We start from the raw sequence: 17014 nt of genomic DNA, 5'->3' as shown, positions 1-17014 counted from the left end.
CCAAGCTACGTGGGGTTGTAAGGTGGCCTGAAACAAGACCAGTTCCCAACAACTTCCCCGAATGGAATTATTTCAGATTCTCATCCACGAGCCCTAGAATTAAGACTTGGCTCAGGGCCCTAGAATCCGACAGGAAGATTCTGAAACCACTGAAACTGGACAAGATAAAAGCTGTGGCTGGTCTGGTCTTCAGTGCTTTGTCTGCGCCTGGCCTGAGGGGCCGACAGGCTTTGTTTTCATGCTGCAGCTGCTCTCTCCAACCCCATGACAACTCACGTCTCCACAGCCTTCTCGAAGTCTCTCAAACTGGAAGGCATTGGGGCGGCTTGCGGCAGCACGAGGGTAGGATACAAAAGATCAGGAGCGTCTCCATCCTTTCTGTTCAAGCTCAGGATCCCTAAGAAAGGGTACTGTTGAGCGGGGGGAAAGGGTGCACACTACTTCCATCTTCCTAAAGCAAAGCCTGGAAAATGAGGACTCCGGGTTCCTGTGGAATTGAGTAACGATTTCTACACTGGACAAGGAATAAAAAGTGATTCACTGCATAGTGGGCAAAGTTTTTGGCAGCAGCTTTAGATCCGAGTTGGAGATCTATATGTTTAATGGAATAGCCCTGCAACCAAAGCCTCCAGGAACACACAATGGCTGTTTGTACGCAACAGGCAGGCTTCTCAGTTTATAAATTCTTGAAAACAATACTTACTGTTCTCTATGGTTGGATCGTAGGAGTCAACAAATTGGCCTTCAACAAACTGAATTGTCAACGAGGATTTCCCTATAAAAGAAAGCAACAGCTCAGTATATAGTGGCATATCAAGGTAAAAAAATTAATTTTAGGGCGGCTGGTTGGCTCAGTTGGTGAGAGTGCGAGCTCATAATACCAAGGTCGCCAGTTCGATTCCCACATGGGACAGTGAGCTGCGCCCTCCACAACTAGAGTGAACACAACGGCTTGACTTGGAGCTGATGGGTCCTGGAAAAACACACTGTTCCCCAATAGTCCCCAATAAAAATTAAAAAAAAAATTAATCTTACAATAAACAAAACAAAACATGAAGAAAGTGAAGGTACTGAGATCAGAAAACATTCTTTTAATTAGCACTTAGGCAATTAAGCTATTATGAATTAAATACTTTTGTGACATTAACAAACATTGCTGACTAACAAGCACATTACATATGCTGTTAAAGGTAAACTCTTAAATTAGGTCTAAGCTAACCTGATTTCCTCTAGTCTCCTTGAAATCTGGCCATTAATTTTAATATGGAAATTAATAAAACATGATTAGTTTCTTTGGGCGCCTTCCTAATGGCTGTTACAAGTGTTACCAGGTACAGCTTTTACAGAGGGTCATCTGAAAAAAAATGACAAAGTCTTTATTTAAAAGCTCTTTGAAGGTAGAAATCCCGTCCTAATCATTCAGATCAAAGGCCTAGGAGCGTCTGGACTTCACAACTATCACCAGTAATAACTGAGTCTGCACGCTAACGAAGCACCAACTAAGTGTTCGCCCCTCTATGTGTTACCTAAATTTCGACCAGGGGACTAGAGCAAGCTTCCTTGTGGAGAAACAGTGTGAGCACCAAGTCCAGATTATGTTCTCACCAGGAAATAGGAAGTGGTTCCTCCCTGACTCCCCCAAGCCCTTCCCTCTCTCGCCTGTCAGTCCTAGTCCTCAGAGCATTATTAAACACACCCTCCAGATGCTGCTGTCCTATCAACTTCCATCTCAAAGGTCCTGCCGGCAGAGCCAAGAGTGGGATTCGCTAAGTGCAGGGGTTTCAGTTCTGCCTGCCTTCCTCCACAGCGCGGAGACGCAGCTCACAGGGGCACACCGTGTTCACGCCACACGCAGTCCCCATGTACTGAGACATTTATTCATGAAAAAGCTGGCTTACAGTGGGAGCTGCTGGGAGACAGCTAGAACACCCCCAGGTTGGCAGGCTCCGCAGAAATGTCTCTAGAATTACTGAAAACTGAAATCACTCTCTACAAAGCAGATTACAAGAGTTTCTGGCAACTACACGTTCCTGTCCTGCTCCAAACCATGGCTCCTGACGGCAGGCCCTCTCGGCCAGCCCCTGCTCTGCCCACCTCCCTAACCTGTCTGCTACCACTTCCCCCTACCCAGCCTCTCCCTAGGTGCCTGTCACATCCCGTCTGTCCCTGCCACGTCCTACCGCCTTAGCACCTTTGTTCTGGCATCTCTAGATCCTGAAGGTCTGACTCATTTTTGTCATCATTCTGGTCTAAGCTCAAACGTCTCTTCAGAGAAGCCTTCACTAAAACTACCCCATTAAGGTGGCAGCCACTCCCTCCCGCCAGTCACTCCATCACACCATCCTGTTTTCTTTCTTTTGAGCGCTTGCAGTTATCTGAAATTATTTTTATTCATTAATTAGTCTATGGAGACCCTGCAGACACTTGAGTTTCTGGACAAATGAATTAAAACTCAGACCTCCAAAGGGCTCGCTCATACATTCGGATCTTACAAAAAATCCCACTTTTATACATGTGACTAGGAAACATAGTTCAACAGAAATTAAGAAACAATTATCTAGTATTTATTGGTACCCACGCATGGGCCTGCCTGTGGCATTGGGATACGGCAGTTGTCCAGGAACTGCACACATTTCAAATGAATTGTGTTCAAAAGAAACCATGTTATGTAAGCTAGCTCATAAAGGAGCATTTAGCTCAGAATATAGCACAACTGTTTTATGAAATGTAAATAGCAAGATAAAAAAACCCTCTTTTGTAATATGTTAGCAAAACTGAAAAATGTTAAAGAATAAGAAAATTCTTCTTTACATTGAATGTTATTGCTTGACGCAAAAGAATTAAAAAGAAAGAAACTTTTTTAGGGCTTCTCAAGAATACTTCCAGGCACTCTGGTGGGCTTTTGATACCCTTATGTAGGGTAAGTGGGTTTTTTTGCCTTACAAATGGAAAGAAGGGAAGAAGAAAGAGACAATTTTTTTCCCTGAAGATAAAACTCTTCCCTGAAGGTAAGAGTTACAAAGGAAAAAGGGAAGAAAGAAATTTAAAAGATTTTTCTAACTTTTTTGGAAGTAGAACTGGATTAAAAATAGTAAAGAAAGGCGTTATGTACGATACATGTGAAAACTCCTCCAAAGCTGAGGGAAACCAGTAGGAATCACTATTATTTGGTTCTCTTCATTGGCACCAGGTAGGTCTGTCTCAACAGCCCTACCTGCAGGGGCAGAGGGAGGGTGAGAATAGCCTCAGGAGGTGAAAGTTAGGAAACCACAAATTGAAAAGAAAATTATACCCATTAAATAAGACAGCAAGAGATATTACAGCTAACAAGTGGATCACATTTAAAAAAATACAATTACTGGGACATATCCAAAGGAGACTTCCTCATTTGTATCACAAAGGACATACACTAGTTGACAGGCTAAAGTCACACTTAACTTGAAAACATAAGTAATCATTCTGCCAAGAGCAGACAACGTAGTCCAACCCAAATCACAATGGAGGTTGACAGCAAGGAGCAAGCTGGATTTCTCAACCAGATGGTCCTGGGAGAAAAGGGCTTATTCATTAGCAGAAGCAGGACTGAAGAAAAGCTTCCTCTCCCCAGGGCCTCCACTCCACTGGACTCTCCCCTAGGGGGAGGTCGTTAATTATTTAAATTAAGAAGGGACCGGAAGGCTACATTTGCTGACATGACACAGTGGTTTTCTGCTGTTTCCATTAAAATTAGTATTATTAGACTACTAGTGTTGAAATTTTTACAAGTCAGCACTACATGATAATTAATCTTAGTAAATAAATTCCACTGCACATAGTGTTGTCAGTTGTGGTTCTAGTAATTTGTGGCTTTAAGGGACGTCCTTGTTCTCTAAAGCAAGGAATTCAGCTCTTTTGGTCAAATTTTCCATGCAGTCTGCTTGCAGCTACAAAAGGCCTGGTTGATCTAGAGCAAATTATATTCTGCACTTGATCACCTTTTGAATTTCCCCAATAACCTCATACATTTACAAATTTTGGCCTCTGTCCTTGTCAAATTCAGATTCTGGAACACTGGTTATTTTAGCAACGATCATGCTCTCAGAAGGCTCATAAATATGTGCAACCGGAGGGGAATCTCAAACTCCAGCTCAGTTCCTGGAAAAATGTTGCATGACAATAATACAGCAATGACCTGAACTAAACTGACAGCAGCACACACCCAGGTGTGTGTTTATCAACATACAGAGACATAAATCACTCATTGGATGACATAACACAGTATTATGAAAGGTTTGAAAATCATCACTCCAGTATCTCACATTAACTTCCAAATACTCTTCCTGCAAACTAAAAACTACCCTAACTTTAAAAATCTTAATTATTTTAAAAAAGTTTCACCTAAACTTCACCAGGTAAAAATAGTACTGTTACATATATTTTTGCAATGATATAATGGCACCGTAAATTTTTTAATCCAGTTATTTTCACTGCAGAAGACAACCTTTCAAAATTGTTGATTGAATCGCACACTTCATGATTTTTGCAAAACGGTACTGCTTACACAAAATACTGCAACAGTTTTCAGATGAATTTTGAACTAGTTTTCATGCTTCTCCTAAAAAAATAACTACTTGTATATGACTCTCCCCCTCCCCACTTCAAACCCACACTCTCTGTAACAGCTGACACGTTCCTTGTTCCCTGGGACATAATCTAGGCCCTAATCCATCAAGTCATGCGGCAGAAGGGTCCACTTAGGATCCTGTAATGTATTTGGGATACAACCTGTTCCTAGACTGCTTTCATTTTCATCTCAAATTCTTGACATCACTTATGTCCAGGTATATGGATGCTTCCCAGGCACTGGCCCTGCCTCCATTAACTATCTGCATGCCACGTCAGAGACCCATCTCAGGAGCGCGCCATGACCTGGTTACCACCCAGACGACTCCACCTCCAACACCTGTACCCCCATGGACCCATCTCAGGGCCCCCACTTTCTGACTCCCAGCATCTCATCCAGACCATCTCTGGAAGCAATGTCTTCTAATCAGGGCTTGGAACCCACCAGGTCATGAAATCAACACACTGAACTATGACCAACACTGTTTTTTAAAAAATAGGAACACCAGAATGGAATGCAAATAATAAAGGTGTTACGAGACTTTTTTGTTTTGGTTATAGACACATTTATGACTGGGTCACAAGGTAGGATGTATTTTTTACTACAGGTTATAGCCAAAAAGCTTAGAAATAGAGTACTTTATACGTCATACCCTGAATTGCCAATCTCCACTGCTTCTTCCCTATCAGTTTAAGTCCCAAGCTAAGTCACTGTCCACTCGTCTTTTGTCAGAACCCTCCAATTTCCTTTCTCTGGGCTCCCCGATAAATCCTGTGATCTTAATCTAGTCATTTGCTTTGTTGAGCCTGTTGAGCTCTGCTGCAGAAAAGTCCCACAAGCAAGTGGGTTGGTGACCATTCTCAAGCGAAGGTGTGCACCCCGCCCCCAGTCTCGTTAGGGATCCTCTGTCATTGCTTCTTTTCCTCCCACAGCAGGAAAGTGTCCCAGCAACATCACACGGTCACTCACTACAAATTCACATTCTTGTGTCCCACCCAAACCTACAGGATGGGAATATTAACAACACCCTCACCCATCCATTCGCTGCATACTCAAGTTTAAGAACCACTGTCCTCAGGCAACAAGTTCAAATCTAACCCATCACCCTAAATCACCTATTTCCTCCAGCCTCCAGGGTGTCCCCAAATCCTCCAGTTCCTTCCAGCAGCTCAGATCACACAACACTTCATAGGGCACTAAGACGCAGCCATGACTAAGGGGTGGTCCCTAACCTGGGGGTCAACCTGCTGCGACCACCTCTATCTTCCACTCACCCTGTGGACGCCTCCTTGCATCCCCGGGTTATGCAATGCAGCCCTGTCTGTCTGGCCCTCTTTACATTATCACAAGGGTCAAAGGAAGATGTCATCACACCCCTCTTCCCACAAAAGCTATTCTAGCCCCTTGTACTCAAGATCCATTCCCTCCTGGTCTCCTCTAAACCCTCCTCCTGAAATAGTTATAAACTATTCTTAGTTTCTCAGAACCAAGAAACACTTAGTTTTTCTATTGGTTTACTGCATTCCATGTGCTTTGTTAATGGTGCCTCTGAAATATTGAACTATTAGGTTGGTGCAAAAGTAATTGTGGTTTTTGCATTTTAAGCCGCAGTGCCTTTTGCACCAACCTAGTATCTTTGAAAATCCAAGGCGGTATCCTGGCGGATGTCCCTTCCCTCTTTTGCTCTCGGTGCTACAGAAAGACCTCGTGGTCGCTGCAGCTGTCGGCTGCTCCATGCTTGACCATGAACGTGACTGCACTCTCCAGAAAAGGATCTGTTACTTCCAGTTCCACTAACCCAGGTTCAATGCACCCATGGAGACGCAGCTGACCACGAGAACAGGGTGGATCCCTGAGGCCTCTTTGCCGGAAGACAAGGCAAGGGTGTGGACCCGGCAGGTAAGCAATGACCGGTCCACCCCCAGCCCCGTCCCTCGTTTACCGTTTCTCACTTTAGCCAGTGGCACCAGTGCCCACTCGGACACTCAGCTGAGCACCTGAAGGTACCCTCACCTTCTCCCACATCACAAGTCTTACTGATTCTTCCTCATGACATCTCCAATCTCTCTTCATGTCACCTGCACTACACTCGTCCATGACACCTTGAGGGTGAACTTCATTCCCCCTTCCATTCCCGGGCTGTCCCCATCCACTGCACAGAGCAGTGGGAGGGATCTCTTTGAGGAGCTAAAACGGGATCAGCAAACTACAGACCAGGGGCCAGACTGGGCCCACGGTCTGTTTGTGTACAGCCTATGAACTAAGAATGGTTTTTACATCTTTAAATGTTTGAAGAAGAATCAATAATATTGCATGTCACTTGAAAATGAAATGAAATTCAAACGTCAGTGTCCATAAATGAAGTGTTACTGGCCCACGGCCATGTCCGTTTGTTTACGTATCGTCTATGACTGCTGTGTGTTACAAAAGGCAGAAGTGAGTAGCTGTGACAGAGGCCACGTGGCCTACAAAGCCTGCGATGTTTACTACCCAGCCTTTCACAGAAAAAGTTGGCCAATCCTGGTGCAGAAGATCATTGTACTCGTTGCTTCAAACCCTTCAGTGACTTTCCACCGTTTCTAGGGAAACGTCTAAAACTTTCAACAGGGCCCCACGGTAGACACTGGGCACCCAGAGAAGTCCCATGTGACCTCCTGGCCACTCCCAGCTGAGTCTTCTTCCCCTCATTCACCAGTCCGGACACAGCCTCCTCTTTACTCCTCCCAATGCCAAGCTCTTTCTCACGCCTTGGAGCCCTGCACGCAGTTCCTTTCTACTGGCAGGCTCCGCCCTTCTTCTCCTGCCCCTGTGCCCCACCCGCTGCCCGGCCAACTCCAGCCTTAATGACAGTTCTCTAGGGACAGTTCTCCCACCCCCACCCATGGTTCCATCAGCTGTCCCTTGGATAATTCCTCTCAAAGCATTTCTCCCAGCTGTATTTAAATTATAATGTGTGTAGCAGCTGGTTAAGGAGTGCTGGCTCTGGAGCCACTGCATAAGTTCAAATCCCGGCTCAGACACTGAGTAACTGACCTTGGGCAAATCATTTAAACTTTCTGTAGCTCGGCTTCCTCATCTGCGAAACAGGCCCATTAATACTACCTACTCACAGAGTTCATGCGCACCCCACCAAGAGCAGCACCCCACCAAGAGCAGCGTGGCTCCCTCACTAGGCTGAAGCTCCCTGAGGGCAGGGATCAGGCCTGCAATAGTCTTTGCCACTAAATACACAGTAGGGACTTGTTTCTTCAAACACTTAACGCACACCTATTTGAACATGTGACACAAGCCACAAACTGTCCTGCTTCAACCAGTCATTTCAGCAATTCAATTTTTGGAGGGCACTGAAATCCTCTGGATGGATGGATGATCAGAGCCCCGGACTCTCCCCAGAACAACAGACCTGCACTCTCAGGGAAAGCTCAGGAACTCCAAGTGAAGAACCACCACTCTCAGCTGGCAATGCTCCCCACCATGTGACACCCAGACTGGAGGGAACGCTCTGCTCTCCCAGTGGTTCAGAGTTCACAGTGAGAACAAGGCCAACGAAAAGGCCCAGAAAAATCAATCCAGGTCTCTCACCCCATACACACAGTTTTTCTGACACGTAAATAGAAGCCTTTTCACATTTGTGGCTTGTGTGTCATGGTCCTCCTTTCCTTCAGGAGCCACCTCAGTGACGCTCTCGTATCTCAGCGCCATGTACTCCTTCCTGCCCCTGCTGTCCCCGGGGCCATATAAGCGGGGTCAGAAACGCACCAGACCTCATGTCGTTACTTCCTAGCAGGCAGAGTGGAAATTCCATAGTGTGTTCCCACTCCCACTCACGCCGTGGACTGTCGCATTTTACCTCGGTGTGCTGTGCAGTTTGCCACGCCTTCTCTGTCTTGATGTTGGCCACCATGATTGAACCTTGCCATTTATGTTTTTATTCAGTCACTCATCCAAATCATGAACAAGAATAAAAGGAACCTATATTTTAAAACATTCTCTTTAAAATAAACTCCAAATGGGAAGCATTTTCTCAGTCTGTTGCGATCCTGCCTCCAGGTGTATTCTGTCTGTCTCAAATAAACACTCTCTTACAGGTTTGGACATTCTCATGTAGACATGACTTTGAAGGTACTTACGTGCCTGATTGGAAACTGAAGTCTGATTGACTGGTTTTAAATGCCAGTTTCTCTCCTCAACAGCCATGACAAATACGTTTTTTACTTGTTTCTATATTTGAAATAATTTCCAAATGACGAATTCCTGCCCAGGCAGAAATACTGGTGCTTGGTAAGATCAACCTAGCTGAGAAGCTGGGCCTCACCTACACGGGTCCGAGAACGGGATTTTTTCAGTGTCCTTGCACTGAAGGGGCTCATACTTGCTTATTCATAATAATTAAAGTCACAAGGAAAAAATTAAAAAATTCCAAAGTGACTGATTTAAATTTGGAAAAAAGCAAAATATCTAAAAAGCATTTCCATCTAAGACTTACAAGTCTTAGAAAAGCATTTCCATTTCATAGAACTATATTAACTATAAAAGCCAGTATCTTTGTCTCCATGTTCACAAATTCTTTATCATGCCATCAAGGAATTAACATCCAACTTTTAATCTTGCAAAAAGCAGGATCACAGGTCTTGTTAAAATACCAATTTCTGTTTCAAAAGTCCCCAAAGAGTCCTTCTGCAAGCAAGCAAGCACAATAACAAGATAAATGGAGGGGGAACAGAAGTAAGGGGGAACTCAATTATATTACAGTTCCACCACCAACGAACCAAGGACACGAAGGAGTTAATTTTATCAGGATCCTTAAATCACCCTACTTCCACTTGTCCACAGAGAGCAATACAAGGTTTCTAGCACTTCTGTTCTAAACTAATACCAATTTAGACTTCAAATTCAGATGTCCTACATAAAACTCTTTTTCATCAGAAGCCCAATATACATTTAAGGATATTAAAATACTAAAACAGTATTCCAGGATCTTTCTGTTTGAGATATTAAGTTATATTTCTAAATCAATCATGCAATTCATGTAAAAGGTACTGAGCAGTCTGCATTCTGACAGTTCCCAGTTTCAGACAGTGAGTACTCTAACAACTGGTAAAACTTAATTTGGTACTTTATGATAAACTACGCACAAGAATAAAGGTTCTCTCAAATGTGATCACTAAAGATTTCATAATGCTTTAACTTACACAATCATGTTCAAGTTCAGTTCTGATTTATTCAAATAACTCATCTACTCATGAACAATACTGAAGTTACTAACTCCTTATTGCAGACCTTAAACTAAGGAAAGTGGTGTACATTTTTGACTTCATAATCACAGGTAGAGATGGCTGTTTCTCATTTTGTGATAAAGTTGCTGTTTTTACTTTTATCCTGATAGCTATATTTGAAAACCACGTTAGTAGTGGTATACAGGTCCTGGTACGTTGCCACCCTTGGCAATTTTTATTACTCTTTGGGAGCCTCGCCCTTATTAGGTCAAAAAAACAACACACCCCAAATTGCACCACGATCAGAGGTCAAGTCAACTGGCATTGAGATATCCTAAGTCTGCCCAGGCTTTAGTAACTTACTGCTCAGAAGGAATGATCCCCTAATGTTCCTGGGAAAACCAGCTCCTGACTCCCTTTCCTACAACCTCAGGATGTTCTGGCCACCCCCCGTCTCCTTTCCTGCCTCCCATCCCTGACTCTTCCCACGCTGCAGGGCCTCTCCCCTGCAGCCTCTCCCCGAAGACTGTGCTCTCCACATTCCCTTGAACAGCATCTAGGATGCAGCCACTCTCGATTCAACTCCGTGGAACACTGAGCAGCTGTCTAGCAAGATTCTGTACCCACAGTTCAATGGTTCTCAAAGTGTAATCTGTGAAACTCTGGGGGTCCTCGAGACTTTTCCAGAAGGCTCATGAGATCAAAACTATTTTCATAAAAAAGCCAAGATATTATCTGCCTTTGTCACTATGTTCATATTTGTACTAATGGTGCAAAAGCAATGGCGGGTAAAACTTCTGGCTTGGTATCCTTAGCAGGAATCAAGAGTGGTTACAAACTGTAGTGGAAAGTCACTGTATTCTTCACTATCATGTACTTACATTACAAAAATAAAAATAAAAAAATTCACTTAACAGTGTCCTTGAGGAAGCAGTAAAATTATTAATTTTACTAAATCTTGACCCTTAAGAACATGTCTTTTTAATATTCTGCATGACAAAGCGGGACATATGCATACTGAAGCGTGACGGCTATCTCAAAGTAAAGCACATGTGCAATTGTCTGAGAAGTGATCTGAAATAGCCATTTTTATCATGGAACACCATTTTTACCAACAAAAGATCATTATTTCAAATGTGGGTATTTGGCAGACTTTTTCTTGAAAATGAAAGAAATGAGACTGTCACTCCAAGTATAACTGCTAGCACTTTGCTAACAATAAAATCAAACTCTCGAAAGGAAATTAGGATTTTGGAAAACTTGCATCACTTATGGTGAGCTTAACAGCTTCCCATTATCTAGATTTTTCTGAGGAGACTGGTGGTGATATTAAAAAAGTGATTTAAAAAACACTGTGTTGAAACGTGTCAAAATGTGGAAGGATCTACATAATAGTGAACCAATATTTTCCAAATGACCAATGTATAATGTTCTAAAATCAGGCATGGGTAGATCCATTCAAAGTGTAAAACAAACCAATAGAGTTCAATGTAACAGAACAGAAAAATTCATCCATATGATTTCAGATTGCATACTACAACTAACCTCTAAGAAACTCACCACCTCTGGCAGTTTAGGTGGGTATCAAAGAATATCTACAATTATCTGAGAAAGCTATTAAAATACTCCTCCCTTTCCCAACTATGTACCTGTGCAAAGCTGGATTTTCCTTCATATACTTCATTAAAGTATCACATTGCAAGGGAATGAATTCAGAAGCAGATAGGAGAATTCAGCTGTTTTTAAAACCAGACTTTTAAAGGTACTTGCAAAATTGTAAAACATTCTATCAAAATCACAGTTGCTTTTTTGCAGAAACTGATAAGAGTCCTTTAGGAAGTTTAATGTATATGGAAATGCAAGGGACTCAGAAAAGCCGTAACAATCTTGAAAAAGAATAAAGTTAGAGGACTCACATTCCCTGTTTTGAAACTTACTACAAAACTACAGTAATCAAAATGGAGTGATAATGGCATATTGGACAGACATAGATCAAAGGAACAGAGTCCAGAAAAAAACACGTGCATTAATGGTCACGTAGTTTTGGACAAGGATGTCAGACAATTCCATGAGGAAAGACCAGTTGTAACGAAAGGGGCTGGGACAACTCGATAGCTGCGTGCAAAAGAATGAATCTGTACTCCTACCTCCCACCATGTACAAAAACTAACTCTGAATATATCTTAGACCCAAACGTAAAAGCTCAAAGTATAAAGCATTTAGAAGAAAACACAGTAATAAATCTACAAGGCCTTGGATTAGGCAATGGTTTCTTAGATACGAAAAGCAAAAATGACAAAAGAAAAACTAAATTAGACTTTGTCAAAATTTAAAACCTTTTGCTTTAAAGGACATCATCAAAAAAGTGAAAAGATAACCCACAGAATACAAAATATTTGTAAATCATGTACGATACTACTTTGCCTCCATTATGAGTGATAGAATAAAAAAGACAATTACAAGTGTTGGTGAAATTGAAACCAATTTCAACTATTGATGGGAATGTAAAATGGTCCAGCTGCTTTGGAAAACAGTCTGGCAGTGCCTCAAAATGTCAAACATAAAGTCACCGTATTACCCAGCAATTCCACTCCTAAAATATACCCAAGAATAGTGAAAACATGTCTACACAAAACTTTGCACAGGAATGTCCAGGACAGCGTAATTCCTAACAGCCAAAATGTAGAAGCAACCCACATGCCCTGATTGCAAGCTCTGATTATTCTCTTGTACAGAACAATGAATGACACTGAAAAAGTTAATTTCAAGCTTCAACAAAAAGTGGTCACTACAGGACTCCCCCGACCCGAGTACACAACTTCAAAATGCTATTAAGTGCCAGAACACACAATTTCACATACTAATAGATTTTACAGGCGGCAAACAATGTTTGACTTTTTAATTTTTCCAACTAAATGTATCAGAAAAGAACAAGATAATTTAAAAATAGTAAATCAGAATACAATCGGATATGCTATTTATAACAAATTTAATGACATCTTTCCCTATGAAGTACCAAATCAAAGGATGCATCTTCCTTACTACATAAAACATTTGACAAGGTAATAATTTGAGTTACTTCTGCTGAATTGCCTTTTATCAAACCACACAGTTTCATTTTTCTCTCTCACAATCTTTCACATTCCTGTGATCCCATTTCTCTTGTTAACCTCAGAGGCTGATATATGGCAAACAACCTTTGATTATGCTCTAGTGGTTCACTAGATTATCACAGCCTCTGTAGAAGATTCCAGTGAAAGATGCAGCAGATTTTATTTGAAGATAGTTACCACACACTACAACTTTAACTTGATTAAGTTTAGTTACCCCCTCTCATGGGAATACTTGTTTGTATCAGAAACAATGGATGTAAGGGAGCTGGTACATTTGGCCACCACTACAACAATTAATACAAAGCACTCCCTGAAAGCCAGCTTGCGTTTTGGTGACGTGTCCTTAAAAGCGTCACAGGGTAAACAACAGGAAAAAGTACTTCAGGAAAAGAAGAGTTGTATAAATTACCTGAGAATTTTATTTTCCTTACTGGAAGTTTCGTCAGTGTTTACAAAAAAGTACAAAATCTGAAAGTCAAGTACTAAAACAATTATAGCATTTAGTAGTTTTTACCTGAAGGTAAACTTAAAAAAAGAAAGAAAGAAAAATTTTAAAAAAAGGAGAACATTCTAAGAAAGGCATGGTTTCTAGCTATACCTTTATCTACCACTTCTAACCCCAGTCAATATGATACAACAAATTAGCATCACAAAATAACACAACCTAGAAACAAATGTGCTAAATTTTCTCTAGTATAGCACCATTTGCAAGCAAACACATCAGTCACCTCCTAGAGGTCCACACACTGAATAATTCTCTGAAGACTGGCTAGTGCATGGGAATCAGGGAACCACTTTCTTCTTCCTTGCTGGCAAAACAAAAGACCCCACAAACTCCAAAGTATCCTGACTCAGAACAAAGGTTAAGAACTTTAAAATCAAATGCAAAAACTGGGAGTAATTTAATCTTTGCAAAATACCTTTTACTTTAATCATCACTACACTTGAAAATAAATATGGAGAAAATGGAGTAGGATATAGTAACAGGACATATTGAGGGCACAGAAAATAGGGACTAGAACTTACTTTGTGTCCCACTGGACGCTAATTTAGCACAGTATTTTAACAGCCTGTTTGTTAAAATAAACAGTTTAAAATAAACGTTTGTGAAGAGAAGACTAACCGGTGACCTGTCACATCTGGGTCTTTAGAAGGGGATGATGAGAAGGAAGAGAAAACAGAAGGATTTCAACTGAACATAAGGAACTTCTTTAGCAAAAGAGTGATAAAACACTAGACTTGCTTACAGAATCATCACCTCAAGAATTTCAAGGTGTGAGTAAGTCAGCATCTTTGGGACATTCTCGAATTGAAATCTGGTAGCCCAGGTACATATCACCTGTAACTTGATTATTCAGAGACTGCTATCTTCATTTAGTGGGCACTATGTATCTGATTAGACATGTCACAGGCCCACTCTTCAAAATGCAGAGGAGGAGGAAATAAGGAGAACACAGAAGCAAGGGCTGGGTGATTCAGGCTGCCAATAATGGATGAATGCGGGGTTCCATATGGACATTTCGGGAGTGCACTATTCGTGACTGTAAAAGCCTCACTTTGAGGCATGGGTCCTTTTGGCTGCCGCTGTTAAGGCTGTCACCTATTCTTCCCCCACATACACCCAGGATTTGGCACTGCATCATACAACAGTCATCCTATGACTCTTGGAAGCCCCTATCTCTCTCTGTCAAAGTGCTTTGGGATGGATGCCCCCATCCCAAAGCACTTTGACAGAGAGAGATGATAAAAGGATGAGTAAGCATGCGGTAGCTGATCTTGGTCAAAGAGCACAGACCCTGGAACCCACGGTGGAAAATGGGGGGAGGAAGAGAACAGCAAGTGCAGTCGGGAGTTCATCCAGAGCTGTGAGCAGTTACAAGCTTTCCTACAGCAGGTATAGTTACCACCCGTTGCAATCACCATAGACTCCAAGCCCTCGCTTTCAGCTCCTTCCCCCCACTGCACTCAAGTGCACATTTTCCTTGGACAGCTACTCCTTAAAAACAACTTGAAAAGATAAATGTAATTTCCCCCGGCTTCTGCTTGTCAAAGACAATAAAGCCTCACCCTGAAGCACGGTGAAGTTCAACGGTTCTGTTCTCTTACTCTTTTTTTTGGCACGCGGTCCACCCCCCACCCCAACCACAGACCACCTCAGTTCGGTAAAAAGGCGACTGCCGGGAACAGTTTTAAATACGTCAACCTTTTGTTGGGGGGGAAAAAAACCCCACCACAACAAACTTCTGAATTACTTCAACAGCCCGGTTACAAGTACTTGACCTTATTTGCGCCAAAAAAAAAAAAAAAAAAAAAATAGGACACCGAGAGATCAGAAATGTTTTTCTCCCTGCCTTCCTACTTTGGTCGGGGCGGCATCTGGGGGCTACCCAAGAGGGCTCTTGTAGGGCTTCTTCGATAGGAAACTTGCTCTCAGTAGCCAAACGTCCTTTAGGCCCCTGGTTTTCTTTAAAATGTTTAACTTCATAGACAGAAAAAAACCCGAGGTGATGTTTCCTTTGTTAAAATCCCACGGACTTTATTTAATTTGCGGCGGAAAGGCTGCTAGCCGCGATCACGACAGCAAGCCGCGAAAAGGCGGTGAGACAGGTGCGATTTCTCCCTCTGGGGTGCCCTGCGGCAGTTCTGGGAGGGCGGCGGACCCCTCCAGCGCCACCCGGGCCCGAACGAACCTGTGACTCCCCTCGCGTCCGCGGCCTCCCCAGACACGTCCTCCCCGCGTCCCGGCCGCCCCCTGCCGCCGCCGCCCCGCGGGGCCCGGCCTCACCGCCGGCGCCGCTCAAAATGGAGGTGGCGGCGGCGGGCGGCTGGTTACGAAACGCGCGGCCGCCACATGGCCGCGCCAGCCCCAAACTTGGCCGGGTCCGCCGCGTCCCGGCGCCTAGACGAGGCCGGGCTCGGGCGCAAGGAGGCCGCGCGGCGCCCGCCACTCACCCACGGACCGGTAGCCCAAGATCGCGATCTTCCGGGACTTGGACTGCGGCATCTTGGCGGCCTCCTCAGGCCCGGGCCAACCACATCAACTGCGGCGGCGGCGGCTCCTGTGCTGCGATCGGCGGCGGCCGCGCCGGGGCAGAGCGGCATCCAGGGGCGGGGCGGGGCGGGCGGGCGCGGGCGGGCGCGGCTGCCTCGGCTCCAAGCTCGCGCGCCCAACCGCCCGGAACCGCCGCGTGGACCCGCCCCCAAACACGCCCACGTGACCTCCCGCCGCCGCCGCCGGCGGCTCCCCAGCGACTCGCGTCAGCGCCCCCGCCCCAACCGCGGCGGCCGCCCCCGCCCCAGAAAAGCACAGGGGTGCGTCGGGCAACGTTTTACTTTAAAGGGAGAAAAAGGCGACGCCGAGATACCCCCGGAAATGTCACGACTGAAACTCGCTGCGTCATGACCCTCCCTCCGTCTTCCGCCGCTTTTTAATTACGCCAGTTCTCCTCCAATGTGTATTGGACAACTTTCGCCCGCCCGCGCGGTGACGCGACGGAAACTCCGTTTCCCATTGGGGGTGGCGAGGAGGCGGAGCCTGAGGGCGGGGCTGCTCGCCCTGGAGCTAAAAATAAAATCAGGCTGCGACCGCGCGGTTGTGCGCCAGTGAGGTTTGAAGGCTTCGGAAGTCGCAGGGGTGGGGGGCGGGCGGGAGCGGAGAGAAGCTAGCTTCCCAGTGATTGGTTAGAGCAGGTTGAGAGGCGGAGCAAGCTGCGGGGGGCGCGGTGATTGGCGAAACGACGAGCGGTTGGTGGACTCGCTACCCCCGAGCCGTTAAAAGGCGAGAGGCGCGAGGCGCGTGGCTGTTACCTCCTGGCCCGTGGGTTGGCTGTGTTTTTTTAAAGGCCCTTTGATATATTGGCGTTTAAGTCTGGGTTTGGAGGTGTACGTGGTGACTAAACGTCATCCAAGGTGAGGGGCCGTGAGAAGAATGGACAGTGCATTAATTCAAAATGTTTTTCATTTCATTCAAAATGTGTGCGTTTCCCCAGTTCCGGTCTCAACCCTGCCACGTGCCGACGCGGCACACCTCAGTAGACAAACTTAAAACACTAGTTGTTGTTGGCTGCGAACGTTCCAGAACC

General features: G+C 44.4%; 1 protein-coding gene across 1 annotated transcript in view; it reads right to left on the bottom strand.

The window, feature by feature from the left end:
• RHEB (Ras homolog, mTORC1 binding) overlaps positions 1-16370 on the bottom strand; it is a 29988-nt gene extending 13618 nt beyond the window's left edge. The window contains exons 1-2 of the mRNA XM_033099043.1: positions 15885-16370; positions 704-775 (exon numbers count right to left, since the gene is read on the bottom strand). Coding sequence (XP_032954934.1) covers positions 704-775; positions 15885-15936 — 124 coding nt within the window. The 5' untranslated portion in view covers positions 15937-16370. The remainder of the gene's footprint in view (positions 1-703; positions 776-15884) is intronic.
• Positions 16371-17014: the final 644 nt, after the last annotated feature.

The sequence above is a fragment of the Rhinolophus ferrumequinum genome, chromosome 26, assembly GCF_004115265.2.
Source record: "Rhinolophus ferrumequinum isolate MPI-CBG mRhiFer1 chromosome 26, mRhiFer1_v1.p, whole genome shotgun sequence".
Classification (NCBI taxonomy): domain Eukaryota; kingdom Metazoa; phylum Chordata; class Mammalia; order Chiroptera; family Rhinolophidae; genus Rhinolophus; species Rhinolophus ferrumequinum.
This window is presented reverse-complemented; position numbering and strand designations above follow the sequence as displayed.